The 17,301-nt window shown below is 38.6% G+C and overlaps 1 protein-coding gene across 5 annotated transcripts in view; it reads right to left on the bottom strand.

The window, feature by feature from the left end:
* Nucleotides 1-10,445: 10,445 nt before the first annotated feature.
* Nucleotides 10,446-17,301, bottom strand: part of ZC3H13 (zinc finger CCCH-type containing 13) — a 92,627-nt gene continuing 85,771 nt past the window's right edge. For all 5 annotated transcript variants that reach the window (XM_038569552.1, XM_038569553.1, XM_038569554.1 and 2 more), the window contains one exon: nucleotides 10,446-12,738. In XM_038569552.1, coding sequence (XP_038425480.1) covers nucleotides 12,568-12,738 — 171 coding nt within the window. In that variant the 3' untranslated portion in view covers nucleotides 10,446-12,567. The remainder of the gene's footprint in view (nucleotides 12,739-17,301) is intronic.

Below are 17,301 nucleotides of genomic sequence, written 5' to 3'. Positions count from 1 at the left end.
TCTTCTTCAATTCTATAAAAAAAAAAAACAAAAACAAAAAAAAAGAAAGAAAGAAAGAAAGAAAAGAAATTTTGTTGGTAGAGTACTCTTAAAATTTTCTTCAAAAAATTTTTTTTAGTATAGTTGACACAAAATGTTACTTTAGTTTCAGGTGTACAACATAATAATTCAGCTTCTCTGCACATTATGCTATGCTCGCCACAAGTGTAGCTACCATCTGCTACCATACAATGGTATATCATTTGCTCTATGCCCTGTGGCGTGTCTCTTATTCCTGTGGTTTATTAATTCTTGTGGAAGCCCATTTCTTCTACTCCCCTTCATCCGTTTTGCTCATCCTCTACCCTCTTGCCCTCTGGCAACCATCAGTTTGCCCTTTATATTTACAGGTCTGATTCTGCTTTTTGTTTGCTTGTCTTTTTTTTTTTTTAATTCCACTTATGAGTGACATAATTTGGTATTTGACTTTCTCAGTCTGACTTATTTCAATTAGCATAATACCCTCTAGGTCCATCCATGTTGTTGCAAATAGCATGATCTCGTTCTTTTTTCTTTTTGAGTGAGAAACCTTCTATTGTGTGTGTATGTATTTATGTATACCACATCTTCCTTATACATTCACCTAGCAATGGACACTTAGGGTTGCATCCCTATGTTGGCTATCATGAATAATACTGCAATAAACATAGGGGTGCACATCTTTTTTGAATTGGTGTTTTTGTTTTCTTTGGGTAAACTACTGGATCATATAGTATTTCTATTTTTTACTTTTTAAGGAACCTCCATACTGTTTCCCACAGTGGTTGCCCCAGTTTGCATCTCCACCAACAGGGCATGAGGGTTCCTTTTTCTCCAACACTTATTATTTCTTATTTATTTTAGCCATTCTTACGGGTGTGAGGTGCTATCTCATTGTGGTTTTAATTTGCATTTCCTTGATGATTAGTGATGTTGAATGTCATTTCAAATTTCTGTTGGCCATCTCTGTCGTCTTTGAAAAAAATGTCTGTGCAGATCCTCTACCCATTTTTTAATCATTCTTTTTTTTTTTTTTTTTTGGTGTAGAGTTGTGTAAGTCTTTGTATATTTTTGGATACTAGCCCTTTATTGGATATATCATTTGCAAATATCTCCTCTCATTCAGTATGTTGTCTTTTTGGTTTTTTGCTCATTTCCTTCACTGTGCAAAAACTTTTTATTTTTATGTAGTCCCAATTGCTTATTTTTGCTTTTGTTTTCCTTGCCTGAGGAGACATACCTAAAAAAATGATGCTAAGGCTGATGTCAGAGAAATAAATTACTGCTTATGTTCTCTTCTGGGGAATTTTATGGTTTCAGGTCTCCCATTTAGGTCCTCAGTTCATTTCGAGGTTGTTTTTGTGGATGGTGTAAAAAGGGGTCCAGTCTCATTCTTTTGCATATGGATGTCCATTTTTCCCAACACTATTTTTTGAAGAGGCTACCTTTTCCCCAGTGTATATTCTTGCCTCCTTTGTCCTAGATTAATTGACCATATAATTGTGGGTTTATTTTTGGACTGTTTATTCTGTTCTATTGATCATGTGTCTATTTTTGTTCCCAAACCATACTGTGTTTTTATTTTTAAATTTTATTTCTGATATAGTTAACATACAGTGTTCTATTAGTGTCAGGCACAAGGACAATACTATATTGATTACTACAGCTTTGTAATAATACATCTTGAAATCTGGGATTGTGGTACCCCCAGCTTTGTTCTTTCTCAAAATTGCTTTGGCTATTTGGGTCTTTTGTGGTTCCATACAAATTTTAGGATTATTTATTCTACTTCAGAGAAAAATGTTGGTATTTTGATAGGGATTGCATTGAATCTGTAGATTACTTTGCATACTATGGACGTTTTTAACAATTTATTCCAATCCATGAGCATTTACGTCTTTCCACTTACTTGAGTCATTTAGAACTTTTTTCATCAATGTTTTACAGTTTTCAGGGTACAGGTCTTTTAGTTTTCAAATATAGTCCTAGGTATTTTATTGTTTTGGTGCAATTGTAAAGGGAATTGTTTCTTAATTTCTCTTTCTGCTACTTTGTTATTAATGCATAGAGGCACAACTGATTTCTGGGTATTAATTTTGTATCCAGCAACTTTACTGAATTCATGTATTACTTCCTATAAATTTTTGGTGGAGACTTTAGGGTTTTTTATGTATAGTATCATGCCATCTGCAAAGAGTGATAGTTGTACCTCTCACTAACAATTTGCATGCCTTTTATTTCTTTTTCTTGCTTAATTCCTGTTGGTAGGACTTCCAATACTACATTGAATAAAAGTGGCAAGAGTGAACATCTTTGTCTTATTCCTTAGGGGAGAAGCGCTCATTTTTTTTTTTTTTTATCATTAAGTATGATGTTAATTGTGGGTTTGTCATACATGGCCCTTTTAATGCTGAGGTATGTTCTCTCTAAATCTACTTTGTTGGGAGTTTTTATCATGAACTGGTGTTAAATTTTATCAAATATTTTTCTGTATGTATCGAGAGGATCATATGATTTCAATCCCTCATTTTAAAAAATGTGTATCATGCTTATTGATTTGCAAGTATTAAACTGTACTTCATCCTCAGAATAAATCCAACTTGACCATGAAGAATGATCCTTTTAACATATTGTTGAATGTGATTTCCTAATGTTTGTTGAGGATTTAGCTATCTATGTTCATCAGGGATATTAACCTATGGTTTTTTTGTTTTGTGGTACCTTTAGTTTTGGTATCAGGGTAAGCTGGCCTTATACAATATATTTGGAAATGTTCCCTCTTTTATTTTTAAGAATAGTTTGGGGAATATAGTAATAACTCTTTAAATGCTTGATAGAATTCAGCTGTGAATCCATCTGCTTCTGGACTTCTATGACTTGGTCATTTTTTTTCATTAACAATTCTATTTTGTCACTAGTAATCATCTGTTCAGATTTTTTATTTCTTCCTGATTTAGTTTTGACAAATTATATGTTTCTAGGAATTTATCTATTTCCTCTAGGTTGTCCAATTTGTTGGCATATAATTTTTTCATAGTATTCTCTTATAATGCTTTGTATTCTTGTGATGTCAGTTATTCCTTCTCCTCTCTCATTTCTGATTTTTTTTTATTTTAAAGATTTTATTTATTCATGAGAGACAGAGAGGCAGAGACTCAGGCAGAGGGAGAAGCAGGCTCCATGCAGGGAGCCTGATGTGGGACTTGATCCTGAGTCTCCAGGATCAGGCCCTAGACTGAAGGTGGCGCTAAACCGCTGAGCCACCAGGGCTGCCCCTCATTTCTGATTTTATTTATTTGGATCCTTTCACTTTTTTCTTAAGGAGTCTGGCTAAGGGTTTGCCAATTTTGTTTATCTTTTCAAAGAATTAGTTCTTGGTTAAATTGATTTTTTTTAATTAAAAAAATCTGTTATTTATATCTACTCTTATCCTTATGATTTTTCCTTCTCTCACTTTGGGCTTTGTTTTCTTTTTCTAGTTTCTTTAGGTTTAGGGTTAGATTGTTTATTGGAGTTTTTTCTTATTTCTTAAGTTAGGCTTATTTTGCTAAATATTTTTCTTTCAGAACTGCTTTTACTTTATCCCCAAATTGTGGACCATGTGTTTTCTTTTTCATTAGTCTCTGTGTATTGTTTTTTAATTTCTTTGATTGCTCCATTGATCCATTGGTTATGTAGTTATCATGTTGTTTAGACTCCATGTTTGTGTTTTCTCAAATGTTTTTCCTGTGATTGATTTCTAGTTTCATACCATTGTAGTTGGAAAAAGATGCATGGTATAATCTTAATCTTCTTAAATTTATTGAGGCATGTTCTACATGTGATCTATTCTGGAAAATGTTCCATGTGCAATTGAAAAGAATGTACATTCTGTTGTTTCTGGATGGAATGTTCTTTATATATTTGTTATGTCCATCTGGTCCAACATTCCATTCAAAGATACTATTTCCTTATTGATAATCTGCCTGGATTATCTATCCATTAATGTAAGTGGGGTGTGCAAGTCCTTTACTAATATTTTATTATCATCAAGTTCCCTCTTTATCTCTGTTAATATTTGCTTTATGTTTTTAGGTCCTCCAATGTTGGGTGCATAGATATTTACAATTGTTATATCCTCTTGTTGGATTGATCCCTTTATCATTGTGTAATTCCATCCTTTGTCTCTTACCACAGTCTTTCTTTTAAGATCTATTTTGTCTGATATAAGTATTGCTACCTCGGCTTCCCTCCTCTGCCCCCCACTTCCATTTGCATGGTAAATGCACTTTCAGTCTGTGTGTGTTTTTAGGTCTGAGGTGAATCTCTTGTAGGCAATACATAAACAGGTCTTTTATTTTTTAATCTATCCCTCCACCCTACATCTTTTTTTTTTTTTTTTTTTTTTTTAAGTAGCTCCACCCAGTGTGGAGCCCAATATGGGGCTTGAACTCACATCCCTAAGATCAAGACCTGAGCTAAGATCAAGAGTTGGATGCTTAACTGACTTACCACCCAGATGCCCTGTCCACCCTACATCTTTTAACTGGAGTATTTAGGCCACTTACACTTAAAATAATTATTGATAGATATGTACTTATTGTCATTTTGTTGTCTGTTTTCTGGTTGTTTTTGTAGTCTTTCTCTGTTTCTTTTTCCTTCTCTTGCTCTTTGTGATTGATAGTTTTCTTGAGTGTTATCCTTCTCTTTAATTTTTTGTGTATCTATTACAGGTTTTGGGTTTGTGGTCACTCAGAGGTTCATAAATAACAACCTAAGTATACAGCAGCCTATTTTAAGTTCAAACACATTCTTAAAAAAAAAAAAAAAAGAATGAAACTTCTGTTTTTAAATTCTGTCCTCCACATTTTATGTGTATGCTGTCATATTTTACATCTTCTTATTCATGATTTTCGTGTCTAATTATGGCCATTTATTTTCCACCTAAGCACCTTTAACATTTCTCACAAGGCTGGTATAGTTGTGATTAACTCTATTATCTTTTGTTTATCTGGAAAACTCATCTGTCTCTCAAATCTGAATGCTAACCTGGCCATGTATTTTTGGTTGTAGGTTGGTTTTTTTTTTCCTTTCATCACTTTGAATATATCACACCACTCCCTACAGAATTTTCTGCTGAAAAATCAGCTTATATAGCCTTAGAGGGTTTCCCTTATACATAACTTTTTGTTTCTCTCTTGCTGCTTTTGAAATTCTCTAATTTTTGACATTTTAATTATTATGTGTTGTTGTGTGGACCTCCTTGGGTTCATCTTGTTTGGAACTCTGTGCATCTTGAACCTGGATATCTGTTTCTTTCCCTAGGTTAGGGAAGTTTAGTATTATATCTTTTAATCTTTTTTTTTTTTTTAAAGATTTTATTTACTTATTCATGAGAGAGAGAGAGAGAGAGAGAGAGAGAGAGGCAGAGACACAGGCAGAGGGAGAAGCAGGCTCCTGCAGGGAGCCCGATGTGAGACTCAATCCCGGGACTCTGGGATCATGCCCTGAGCCAAAGGCAAATGCTCAACCACTGAGCACCCAGGTGTCCCCCCCCACTTTAAAAAATATCTTTAAATAAGTTTTCTGCCCCTTTCTCTCTCTCTCCTTCTGAGATCTGTATAATGCAAATGTTTGCTCGATATTGTCCAAGAGATCCTTTAGCTTATCCTCACTTTTAAAATTCTTTTTTCTTTTTGCGGTTTAGTTTTAGTGTTTCCATTACCCTGTCTTTCCGACCGCTGATACATTCTTTTGCATCTGCTAATCTGTTGATTCCCTCTAGTGTATTTTTAATTTCCTTCTAGTTGTTGTATTCTTTAACTCTGATTGGTTCTTTTTATATATTTTATCTTCACTAAAGATCTCACTGAGTTTTTCTACTCCTCTCTCTAGCTTTCATGAGCATCTTTGTGATTATTAATTTTTTAGTAGGCATGTTAATTATCTCTGTTTCCTTTTGTTCTTGTTCATTCTTTTGGAGCATTTTCCTCCATATCCCTATTTTGCTTGTCTTTCTGTGCTTTTCTATAAATTAGGTAGAAGAGATACTTCTCCTAAACTTGAAGGAATGGTCTTGCTTATGGGCATCCTCGTGTGCTTGGTAACTTGTGCTGGCTGGTTGGAGCGGTGGGTGTTGTGGATTGGGGCTCTTCGTGCACTGGGTGCCCTGGCAGGATAGCTGAAGCTGAAATGGCTGCAAGCCAGATTGTCCCAGGACTCCCCAGAGTGAGGGTAACCTGGTGGTGTAGCCAAAGGTGAATTTGGTGCAAGCTGAAGTGTCCTGGGGTGCTCAGGCAGTGGGTGCCCTGGCCATTTGACTGGAGCAGAGGCTGGTACAGGTGGGGGGGTTTCCATGTAGGGGGTGCTCTTGCAGGCTGAAGCGGACACAGGCATGGGCCCGGGGTTCTCAGGACCCTCGGCAAGGGGCACCCTGGCAGGGTAGCTGGTTCCAAAACAGAGGTCAGCAGGGAGGTTTTGGAGCACTCTGCACAAGAGGTGCCCTAGCAAGCCGCCTGAAAGTGAAGTGGTGTGGGCCTGGAGTATTTCAGGATGCCTTGCACAGTGTCACCTTGGCACAAAGGCTGGAGCTAGAGTGAGCACCAATCAGGGGTGTCCCCAAGTGTACCCCACAGCTGCCTTGGTGGGATGGCTGAGGCTGTCATGAGCTAAGGGCCTGGGGCTCCCTGAGGAGGCAGGCTGTTTAGGGCATGTAGACTGTACAATGCTCTGTGCTTTTGAGGTGGAGGGAGAGCATAGATGATGTCTGTCGGCCCTCCCACCCAGAGAGATTTCTAGCAGCTCCCTCACCATTTGGTGGCATTCTAGGGCTGACTCTTTAAATGCTAGTTGCTTTTTAAAACCATAAAAAGGTTGGGACACCTGGGTGGCCCAGCAGTTGAGCACCTTCCTTTGGCCCAGGGCCTGATCCTGGAGTCCCAGGATTGAGTCCCACATCAGGCTCCCTGCAGGGAGCCTGCTTCTCCCTCTGCCTGTGTTTCTGTGTCTCTCATGAATAAATAAACAAAATTTAAAAAACAAAAACAAGAAAAAAAAAAACAAAACCAAAAACAAACCAAAAAAACCATGACTTTTTTTCTTGCCCAAGGACAGAGGAATCTGTTCCCATCCTTCAGGACTTTCCCTCCCTGCTACAGTTTGCAGCACTGGGGGTAGGGTTTCCCTTCAGTACCCCATCCCCATTTCTCTTGCTTCCCTTTTTCTCCATTCCCTCTTTTGTTGTGCAGAAGCTGTTCAGTTGGCCCTCTGGTCTTTAGGAGCAATTGCTCTTTAAATAGGTGTAATTTGGTGAGTTCAAGGTTGTCCTATGTCACTGTGTTGGGCCAGAAGCCCCTGTTGGATATTCTTGGTTGACTTTTTAAAAATTTTCTCCCTAATACTTTGAATATATTGTGTCAATCCCTTCTGGCCTGCAAAATTCCTGCTGAAAAATTTGCTGACAGACTTATGTGGGTTTCTTATACATGGTTTTTCTTGCCTCTTCTAGGAATTTTTCCTTGTCTTTAACTTTTGGCACTTTAATTATAATGTGTCAGTGTGAGTCTCTTTGGGTTCCTTTTAGGAACTCTCTGGGATCTGAATCTGGATGTCCATTTCCTTCCCCAGATTAGGAAAATTTTCAGCCATCACTTTGTTAAAGTTTTCCACCTCTTTCTTCTCTGGGACCTCTATAATAGGAATCTTGGTTAGTTTCATGTTGTTCCAGGAGTCCCTAAAGCTATCTTAACTCTTTCTCATTCTTGTTTCTTTTTGCTACTCTTATTGGGTGAGTTTTACTGCCCTGACTTTGATCCTTTCTTCTCCATCTAGTCTGCTGTTGAACCCCACTATTGTATTTTTTTTAGTTCAGTTATTGCTCTGTGACTTCTGTTTGCTACTTTCTTATATTTTCTATCTCCTTGTTGCAATTTTTAATTTTTTGTCCATTCTTCTTCTGAGCTCAGTGAGTATCTGTTTGCCATTATTTGGAACTCTACATCAGGGAAAGCACTGATCTCCATTTCCTTAAGTTCTCTTCCTGAGGGTTTACTTGTTTCACTGGGAACATATTCTTCTGCTCCTTCATTTTCCTCAACTCTCTGTAAAGGTCACCCCTCCTAATCTTGAAGGACCGGTCTTGTGTGGATGAAACCTGCCGTTTGATCCCACTGTAGCTTGATTGTCTCTTTGTGAATTTCTAAGCAGTCTACTTTTAGTGGTTCCCAGTAGTTGAGGGTATTCCAAGGCCTGTCAGTGTCCCAAGTGGGATCTTGGCGACACTTATTTGGTAGGCTGATTGGGAACCAGGTCTGGTTCTTTTTTATTTTTATTCATGATAGTCTCACACACACACACACACACACACACAGAGGCAGAGACACAGGCAGAGGGAGAAGCAGGCTCCATGCACCGGGAGCCCGACGTGGGATTCGATCCTGGGTCTCCAGGATCGCGCCCTGGGCCAAAGGCAGGCGCTAAACCGCTGCGCCACCCAGGGATCCCCCAGGTCTGGTTCTTAATATATGTAAACATACCTTTTTCTGTAGAAGACTGGGAGATGAGGCTTTCTGTCTACTCCCTCTGCACTGACCCCTGAGGTGATAGCCAGAAAAAAAGTTTCTTTGCTATAGTCTTGTTGAACCTGTAAACACAAGCCTCATCGCCACCAAAACAAGGCTCTAAATGGATGTCCTTTGGGCAACAGTCACAAAAACCAGGGCACCAGATATGCACACAAGCTTCTTTTTCAGACATTCACAATGTGGCACAAGGGAAAGGCGGAGTGCACAAGTGACAACCACAGGTGGCCTCCATGCCCAGAGAGTGCCTAACTAGGCCCCTAGATATGCACCAAACCAGAAGCCTGTCCCTTGGGCTGAAGCTCCAAGACAAGCAAGTAAGCCTCAACTTGGCATGTGTTTCAGACTGCTATCTCTCTGCTTTGTGCTGGGGGGCAGGGGAGGGGGGCGGTGAGTAGCCAACCAAGATCAACTTCTCCATTTGCTGTAGCCCTGTAGGACCCAGGAATGCAAGTCCCACGGCCATCGAAGCCAGGCAATCGAGGGGCTTCCCTGGGTCGCACCACAAAAACCAGGCCACCAGACATATGTACAGGGCACTCTCTGGGAGATCTGTTTGGAGCGTCTGGAGCGCAGCAGTGGAAGAGTCAGAACTGTTCCCCGAACACCCCTGTCTAGGTCTCTGCAAAGGATTACAGTTGACCCCTAAATGCAAATTTGTTTAGTTAGAATCCTGTCCCTTAGGCCACAGCTATCAAGATAAGCTCATGGGCCACTCTCACGGAAAGACTGAGCCTCAGTGCTGAGCCCTGAGAGTGGTAGCCAGTTAGTAACTGATTGTAGGATCTCTAACAACCCTGTAGGACCCACAATAAACCCCACTGGCCACCAGAGCCAAGCAATGAAGAGGTGTCTCCTGAGCAGCAGCCATGAAAGTTGGGGTGCCAGACCAGTGTACAAATTCCTTCCTAGGAGATACCAGTGAGCTGGGACGAGGCAGAGGAACTCCTAGAGATGGTGCCCACCGGGCTGCGTGGTTGGTGTTTCATAGGCCCCGAGACAGACTTTAAATTAGGCCCAAACCTTATGCAAAAGAGGCTTACAGTTCTTAAAGTCTGGACATGCTTCAGACGCTGCCTCTACAGTGGGCCCTGGGACGGGGGAGTCCATCTGAACCCTACGGGGGGCCTCTTGGATGGAAGCCCCACTGCCTTTCAAAGCTAGACAAAGTGGGGCCTTGTCTCTCAGGTGCAGCTCTTAAAAGTCAAGGCGTGAGATTCAAATTCTTCACAACTCAGGGAGAGGCTCAGGGTTGGGAGTTCCCTCCTGACCGTGGGTCTCTGTCCCGAGGATGCGGTTTATTTCAGCCCACTTGCTTTGTTGTGGGTTTTTGTCTTTGCCCAATGTGTAGGAGTCACTCAGCATTTTTGTTTTTGTTTTTCAGAGAAAAATTGTTCTGTATGTAGCTGCAGATTTGGTGTGTCTGTGGGAGGAGGTTGAGTTCAGGATCTGCCTTTTATTACCATCTTGAAGTGGAAACCACGTATCTTTTAAAATGCGTTGAGGCTCAGCTGCTGGCTCTTCTGAGACTCGAAAGCATCACTGACCATACACATAACATAAACCCTAATCTTTACCCAAGTGAACAGTAACACATAATGTGGGATATTCTGCTAATGGCACAAAACTTCAAGTTAATGAAGTCAAGTCACAGAATCCTATTGTGGCCACAGGGCAGGATGAGGAAGAGAGCCTGCAGTTACAGAACAGGATCAAGAGAAGCGACACATTAGATTTTTCAGCAGATCAAGTTCCAAGTTATGTAACTATACCCTAATTTTTGTAAAATAAAAAAGTTATCTATTGTCGGTTAATACAAACCAAATGGTGAGGACAGCTGCCAAACAAATCCAACAAGTGACTCAGTGGTCCATGTAAACACGCATTTATTTGGGATTGCAGACATATTCTTGCCAACCCTTTTATTACCAGCAGCTGGAGTCCAGTTGTGCAGTTACGGGAAATGGACAAACTTGATCTGTCAGTTATGAGGCAACACACCTTCAACTGTACTAGCAAATAACTTCTAGACCAGCAGATGTTTTCAGGAATATTGATTTCATTGAGACTTTAATTATGGCCTGAGAGCTTTTATGGAAAACTCACTAAGATTTGCTTTAATGAATTTTAAGGGTCTATGATTAGCAATACATAGAATGTTTGGATTAAAAAAAATAGGAAACCTGACAACACTATGTTCCTACTGGGAACATTAAGCTCTGAATATCTGAATATTGTGACTCAGTGTTCAGAGGATTAGCTCCCCATAGCTCTTCTTTCACGATGACGTAACAAAAAAGAAACTCAAACCTGAAAAGGCAACAAATTTGACTATATGGCAAATTTAAGTACATCGTTTTCAATCGTTTTCATTCTGTAAATACACATCTTGTGAAAGATTCCTAAGGTCAGCTGACAACACAGGAAAAACCATTATTTTTGTTCCACAATTCTGGGAAATAGGATTAGAAGTTCTAAGACTTTAAATGCTTGTGCTGCAGTGAATATTATCTAGCGTGATTAGGAAGTAGTTTTTAAAAGGATATTTATTCTTCAGGGTCGTTAAAGACTTTTTTTTTAATTATTTAAAATATCTACCAATTGGAAAAAGAAACAGACACCAGGAAAATCTGGTTACACTCCCCACCCCTGCTTGCCATTGTCTCATATCATACATGCTTTCAAAGTCATTTGAAAATGTGACCATTTCCTGTGCTGGGTCAGTTATCGGATATAAATTACATATACAGTGAATGTTTCTTGAGCAGAAATTTTACAGCAGTAACACTGTTACCTTTAGAGGATATAAAACTACTGACACAGGTAACACAGGATTACAGTTTTAACAAAACCTGAGAGAGCCAATGGGGGAAAAAATTAATTTTGATTGGTTTCCTTTATTATTACCTCTGTCTGTCCACAAATTCTGCAGCCTGGAGTCCATTTTAAATCCTTCTAAAAGTCCACTTATGAGTTACATATATACTCACAGAATAAAACAAATACCGTAATTTTTTAAAAAAAAATTTCATTTTACATTTTATAAGCTAGACAGTTCAATGTAATCAAAGGTTATAGCTCTGAAAAATATGACGGTTATGGATTTTAAAGCTCAGATGACAAAGGTTTGTTAACTCCCGGTTTGTTTCAAGTATTACTGAGCTGTATTTAAAATATATCCTCAACTCCTATTGCATTATCGAGCAGTATAATATTTGAAGTATGAAACATAATGTTGATGACAAATGTTTCAGAACATCAGGAATAAGATCAATGAAGAGCAAAGTGAATCTAGAACAAGGAAAGGAAAGGTACATTTATTAAAAATAAAAACAGTAGACAGTCTCTGGTAACAAACAAAACCATATGGAATCCAAATACGTCCAATATACATTGTAACAATACACATATATTTTTAAAAAAACAAAGATCCATTAGTAATTTTTTTTTTTAGAACTTTAGAAAAGCAGAAAAGGACTTTGGCTCCCTCCTACTGGAGGTCTGCCCACGAACACAGACAGCATGCAGGACCAGCATCCACTTTCAAGAGTTCCGTACAGCACAAAGCTGTAGTGTGTGTATTCATTCTGCGAACACATGGTTTCTGAATAAAATCAGTTTCTGCTGGGATGATCCAAAACCTATCAGTGGCTCCATTTCATAAAAAATATTCGTAGGTTGCAAGAGCAGTGGCAACTGTTTTCCAAAGTCTTCAGTTTTAACAAAAGATAAACTGCTGAATCTAGATGTTTTCACATTATTTCACATGAATATCAAGTACTGTGTAAAAATTTATGTAAAATCGTAAGTTAGCCAAAACTAGTGTCTTTAAACTTCATATCAAAGTTGTTCTTCACCCTTTTACCACGGCTGATAAATCTTTTCTGTCTTTGTCATGAATGATGTTTGCCATCAAAACCAAAGAACTCTGAAAAAAAGAGTATGTAACTCTGAAGGAACACAGAACCAAAAATGTCACTGGACTCCGGTCCTAAGACACACACAGTTCCTGTTGGACACTGGGCTGTGGGAGCTTATTATCATCAGCCTTCTCGTGCCCTGGGGCGTGACAAGTAGTTTTCTTCTTAAATAACCGAAGACTCAATCGCAGCAACTCGTTGTCCACCACTGGGGCATTCGTATAAGCTTGTTTTACGGTGCCCTGATTTGAAGAAAACAAAAACAAAACGTAAAAGACGTATGTTACTGGTTGACAGTAGGACAGACAGGCAAGGTAACTTCTCTTTAACTTCTATTTAAAAACAAATTTAAGAAATGTTTTTCAGACTCAACGAACCTTAGAAACGAGAGCAATCTTTAAAAGGTGTCCCCTGCTTAAAGCAGGTCTCTTTGGCAGTCCCTGCCGTCAGCCAACTAGTGTTCTCTCCAATGACAGAACAAACCATCACCGCACGCTCCTGAGCTCGCTGAAGTCAAGTCTCTTCTACGGACTAGCCGCGCACTGCTTCAACCTTCCTCTCCCATGACCACCTCTCAGGCCTCTGAGGAGCAGCCCTGAACACTCACCTTCCTTTCCGGTCTGTTACTGTCCCAGAAAATGAGGGCTACGGAAGCGGACACGTCCTCCAGAAGGGCCTGCCCATCGGTGCGGTGTACTGGGACCCTACAGCCTCCCTTCGGCTAAAATGTGTTATTTCTGTTACTCTAACTTAAAGCTACATTCGCATTTTTGGAGATTGTCCGAAAGTTTTGCTTAGTGTTCTCCAAGTGTGTTCATAAATTTTGAAATAACGTGGGTTCTATGTCGAGCACCCTGCCGTTTGTCTTCTTTCCGGGATCCTTAAAGGAGCAGTGGGTCCCTGATCATATCTCTATTAAAAAATTGATTGCTCACGTGTTGTTCTGAGTTTAGACGTATGTGCTGCTTCACGTAACACCTCCCCAGCTCTAACCTCTGGCAACCAATGACAGGGTCTCTTCAATCGTTTTGCCTTTTCCAGAACATCAAATAAATGGAATCCTACGGTATATAAGCTTTAGAGACTTTTCTAAATTCACTCCACACAATGCTTCTGAGATTAATCCATGTCGCTGACAGTACCGCCAGTTTGGTTATTTTTTATTATAAATTAGTAATCCGTCGTTATATGGGTGTTTGCCAGTTTAGCAATTAGCTATGTAAAGAACACTGGGGTGGTTTTTAGTGTTTGGATTATGAACAGACCTGCTATAAGCTTTTGTAGACTTAAAAAAAAAAAAAAAAAAAAGATTTCAATTTATTCATGAGAGACAGAGAGAGAAGCAGGCTCCATGCAGGGAGCCCGACGTGGGCCTCGATCCCGAGTCTCCAGGATCACGCCCTGGGCTGAAGGCGGCGCTAAACCGCTGAGCCACCCGGGCTGCCCCTGGACAGGTTTTTACATGAACATATGTTTTCATTTTTCTAAGGTAAATACCTAGCAATGGGATTACTGGGTCATATAGTAAGTATATACTTTACAACAACCAAACTGTTTTCCAAAGTGGCTGTACCATTTGCCTTCTCACCCCGAGGTTTGTTGTTGTTTGGTTTTTAGTTATTGTAATAGATTCACAAAGGTATCTCAAGTTTTAATCTGCATTCTCTAGTGGCTAAATATTGTTAAAACATTTTTTTTATGTTATTAGCCATCTATAGATCCTCTTTGGTGAACTGTCCATTCAAGTCTTGCCCATTAAAAAAATTGGATTCTCACTGTTAATTTTTCAGAATTAATATATTCTAGATACAAGTCCTTTTTACAAAAAGTGATGTCCAAATATTTTCTCCCAGTATACTAGTCTTTTCATTCTCATTCGCTTTTATAGAAGTTTAAAATTTTGAAGATCAAGTATCTCAGAATAAAAAGTTTAATTAAAAGTTTTTCAGCCCCCCCCCCCCCCCCCCCCACACACACACACAGGTGACTAGTCATATTTGTGTGAGTTTATTTCTGGACTGTTCCATTAATCTAAGTGTCTCATCCCTGATGCAAGTACATTATCTTGAGTACTGTGGCTTTATAGTAAGTCTTGAAACTGGGTACTGTGAGTCCTTCAACTTTATGCATCTTTTAAAAAAAAATTATTCTGTATGTTCTAGTTGCTTTGACCTTCCATATAGACTTTAGAATCAGTTTGTAACTACAAAACTAACCAACCAAAAACCCTGCTGGGATTTTGATGCATTGTGTTAACTCTGTAGATCCATGTGGAGAGAATCCTAATCTTAACTATATTGAGTCTTTTAACCCATGAATGTGATGTCTCTCTCCATTATTTAGGTCCTCCTTGATTTTTTAAAAATCAGTGTTTCAGTGCATGTTTTGTTAGATTTATACATAAGTACTTCTTTTTTGGGAAGCCACTGTAAAACGTATTTCTCCCCTTCATTTCAATTTCCAGGTGCTTCTACAGACTGTTTTAAGAGTATTTCTGGTAAATTCCTTAAAACTTTAGTCAATCATGTTGTCTGTGAACAAATATAGTTTTACTTTTTCCTTTCCAATCTGTACACCTTTTCTTTCCTTTTCTTACTGAACTGGCTAGAATTTCCAGTAAAATGCAGGGTAGGGTGGTTGAGACTGGGCATCATGCCTCTTCCTGTTCTCTCCAGGAAATCTTTCAAACTTTTATATTAAGTATGATGTTAGCTGTAGATGCCTCCTAAAAAGTAAAGACTCTAATTCCAGCTTGCTAAGAATTCTTATTATAAAGGAATGCTGAGCTTTATCAAATGATTTTTCTAAATCAATTGATATGATTAGGTATTTTCTTTTCTTTTTGGTCTGTTCCTATGGGGATTACACTGAATGATTTTTAGAATATTAAACCAGCCTTTCATTCTGAGGATAAATGCTACTTGTAATGGTATAGTCTTTTCTACATATTGCTGGATTTGATACCTGAATTTTTTTTTTTTCAAAGATTTTTTTAAAGATTTTATTTATTCATCAGAGACAGAGAGAGGCAGAGATACAGGTAGAGACAGAAGCAGGCTCCATGCAGGGAGCCTGACATGGGACTTGATCCCGGGACTCCAGGATCATGCCGTGGGCCAAAGACCGCGCTAAACCACTGAACCACCCAGGCTGCCCGATGCCTGAATTTTGAGGATTATTTATGTCTACATTCATGATCTGTAGTTTTCTTGTGATGTCCTTATCTGGTTTTGACATTTGAGTACTGCTAGCATCATACAATGAGGTGGGGAGTAATGCTGTCTCTTCAATTTTCTGGAAGAAATTATGTAGAACTGGTGTTACTTCTAACTTAAATGTTTGGTAGATTTTGCCAGTGAAACCATCTGACAGTGAAGAGACTTCTCTTCCAATAAAAACAAAACCCAATGAAACAGACATAGGACTATTCATGTTATCTATTACTTCTTGAGGAAGTTTTGTGCTTTGTGACTTGCAGAGCAATTGATCCATTTCTTCTAAATTGTCAAACTTAATAATGCATAGAGTGGTTTATAGTATCCTTTTAATATCTGTAGGATTTGTAGGGGACTATCAATTTTTTTCATCTCTTCAGAGTCAAATTTTGGTTTTTACTACTTCTATTTTCCTATTATTGTTGGTATTATTTCTTTCCTTCAGCTTGCAACAGGTTCTGTATACATTTTCAATACTGTAATACCAAATCAGAGTTACACTCATTTAAAGCAGCTAAATGTTCTCTTGGTATCCTTCATCTATCTCTTCTGATATATCATAGTATAATCTATTTATTTTAAAATTAATTCTTTAAATAAAGGCAATGCCTATATATGAGTTTAATGGCTTTCTTTTTTTTTTCCCTCATCATCCAGTAAGTACCACGTTCTTCAATGAATGGTCCTATTCTGTACTTTTATTTTAAAGGTTTTTGTTCATTTTTCTTAGCATTTTTCATGAGATTCTCTAGCATCTGAAATTTTTCTTCAGTTTGCTTTCTTTAGATGGATCATTTAGGACATTTATACTGTGCCACTATAACTTTTTATAACGTGTCACATGCTAGTTAATGGTCTGTGCCCTGTACTGAAGGGTTACAAGGTTCTCAAGGAGAGTTTTACAAGGGTATTTTTGATTGTCACAATTTTTCAGAGGCATTATGGCATATTAGAAGAGGAACTAGATAATGTTACAAAATATTTCTTACAAAAAGGGGGCAGGATTCTGGTGAGACTGCAAAACCTGCAGCCTTTCTCAACTGAAGTCCCCTACTTAAGCCAACAGAAAATGATGTGATGGATTATTTTTCAAACTCAATACTGACGATGGAAGTAGTACCATTCTAGATACACAAAACAGAAGGTGATACATTACATACAAGATTATTAGGGCTAACTGGGATTTAATTATCTTAGAAAAATTTCCAACGGAGAAAAGCTGCAAGGAGAAATGGGTACCTAAGCAATAGAATGAAGGGAACGAAGTAGTATATGAAATGGGAATGCAAAGAATGACTGTAGCAACTCTGTCAAAAGTAGTTCTGAGCCAGGCCTTTAATCAGGGAGAACTAAAAGCCTCGTATGCCTTATATATCTGTTTCCATGTTAATCTCTGGAGTTGAGTTCATTCCTTGGTTTTTCGTGTATTTTTCTTTAATGAAGTACACTTTCTGTTAGCAGGGTTTCTTTAAATGTCCCTAGGTAAAAAGCTAATGAATGTTTCTCTAACCTTTTAAAACCAACTCTCTTAGGCTTTTTTAAAGTTAAGACATTTTCAAAATTTCTCATGATCAGATCTCTCCCAACTCT

This window comes from Canis lupus, chromosome 22 (genome assembly GCF_011100685.1).
Source record: "Canis lupus familiaris isolate Mischka breed German Shepherd chromosome 22, alternate assembly UU_Cfam_GSD_1.0, whole genome shotgun sequence".
Taxonomy (NCBI): Eukaryota; Metazoa; Chordata; class Mammalia; order Carnivora; family Canidae; genus Canis; species Canis lupus.
The sequence above is the reverse complement of the archived record's forward strand: the minus strand, read 5'-3'. Positions and strand labels throughout refer to the sequence as shown.